The following is a 1,628-nucleotide window of genomic DNA, read 5'->3' on the forward strand; positions in this document are numbered from 1 at the left end:
GTGGCAAAGGGCAATGTCAAGGGCGAGTTTGTGCAGAAATATCATCTTGACAAGAAGATAACAAGCCTCGCAAAGACAAGAGCATAGTGAAGTGTTACACTTGTCAAAAGTATGGGCATTATGCGTCTAAGTGCCCTAACAATAGTTTTGACGATGAGGCAAACCTCACTAGCTTCTATGACGAGGATTCAACATTAATGTGTGCTGAGGTAGTGACGAAAGCTTTGCCGAAGACGATGATGCAAACCTTGCTAGCTTCTTTAACGAGGAGTCAGTATTAATGTTTGTTGAAGGAGACGAGAAAACAAACCTTGAAGAGCTCATGCAAGAACCGTCCAAGGAGGTACCAGAGGTAGTGGTGTTCAATGAAGAGAAAGTCATGGTGAAACTCCTCGCAAGTGGCGATGAGTGTAATCACACTGATGTGTGGTACCTTGACAATGGAGCAAGAAACCATATGACGGGCAATCGAGAGAAGCTCAATGAGGGCGAGAAGAAAATTACCGGGAATTGAGGTGGACCAGAAGAAAGATAACATTGAGGTGAAGCAGGAAGCTTATGCAAAGAAGGTGTTGAAACAGTTTGCAATGGAGGATTGTAACTCGAGCAAGTATCCTATGGAAGAAAAGTTGCAGCTCAAAAAGGAAGGAAGCTTAGTGGATCCGAAGGAGTATAGGCGTATCATCGAGTGTCTTAGGTACTTGACGCACAATCGACCTGATATCTCTTATGCAATTGGCATAGTGAGTCGATACATGGAGAAGCCTACCACTCTACACCAATAGGCAGTAAAACACATTCTTCGTTACGTGAATGGAACGACGAGTTATGGGATTCAGTTAAGAAGAGGACGAGAAGTTGAAGAACTCGTTAGTTTGACTGACAGCGACTTAGCCAGTGACATAGACGATAGAAAAAGTATTAGAGGGATGGTGTTTTATCTCAACGGTAATCTAATCACCTGGAAATCTCAGAAGCAACGAACTTTTGCTTTATCTTCATGTGAGGCGGAGTTTATGGCATCTATTGAAGCATTGTGCTAAGGACTTTGGATAAGAAACTTGTTGAGCGAGGTGCTCGGATGCGAGCCGAGACCGGTAACCCTCTATGTAGACAACAAGTCCGCAATAGAATTAATGAAGAACCTAGTGTTTCATGGACGTAGAAAACACATCGACACTCGGTTCCACTTCATCCGTAAATGCGTCAAGAATCGACAGATCGTTGTAGAGTGTGTAGGCACTAAAGAGAAGCGTGCAAACATTCTCATTACGGAAACTAGCAAGAGTCAAATTTACAGAGATGCGAGAGCTGCTTGGCGTGAGGAATCTCGAATCAAATCAAGCTTACGGGGGAGATTGTGAGTTTAAGCATTGATTGTTAGAAAGTTGAAAGTTGTAGGCCTTTATTGTCTTTTATACAATTATGGTTTATTTTTTTATTAATGGGCTTGAGCCTGTATGTATAAGTAATTTAGGGTTTCTAGGCTAATTACTCTTATATAAGGGTGGTTTGTAATGGTTGAATATACAACACTTAAGATTCTTAAGACTTTTTCCTCTTTAGTAAATATCTATTTTTTTAGAGTTTCATATCTTCATAGCTGTTCTTAGAAAGATCAAATAGTC

General features: G+C 41.1%; 1 protein-coding gene across 1 annotated transcript; it reads left to right on the forward strand.

Annotated features, from left to right (window-relative positions):
• The first annotated feature begins 482 nt into the window (after window positions 1-482).
• On the forward strand, window positions 483-1,043 carry LOC124939238 (secreted RxLR effector protein 161-like). The gene is made up of 2 exons (XM_047479731.1): window positions 483-743; window positions 840-1,043. The coding sequence occupies exons 1-2, from the start codon at window positions 483-485 to the stop codon at window positions 1,041-1,043; spliced, it is 465 nt and encodes a 154-aa protein (XP_047335687.1).
• Window positions 1,044-1,628: the final 585 nt, after the last annotated feature.

The sequence above is a fragment of the Impatiens glandulifera genome, chromosome 5 (genome assembly GCF_907164915.1).
Source record: "Impatiens glandulifera chromosome 5, dImpGla2.1, whole genome shotgun sequence".
In the NCBI taxonomy this organism is placed as follows: domain Eukaryota; kingdom Viridiplantae; phylum Streptophyta; class Magnoliopsida; order Ericales; family Balsaminaceae; genus Impatiens; species Impatiens glandulifera.

Excerpts from the sequence above, each read along its gene's own strand:
- LOC124939238 (XM_047479731.1), top strand. The coding sequence starts at position 483 with ATGAGGGCGAGAAGAAAATTACCGGGAATTGAGGTGGACCAGAAGAAA. Across the intron at positions 744-839 it reads TCTCTTATGCAATTGGCATA|TTAAGAAGAGGACGAGAAGT; the intron begins GTGAGTCGATAC and ends TATGGGATTCAG.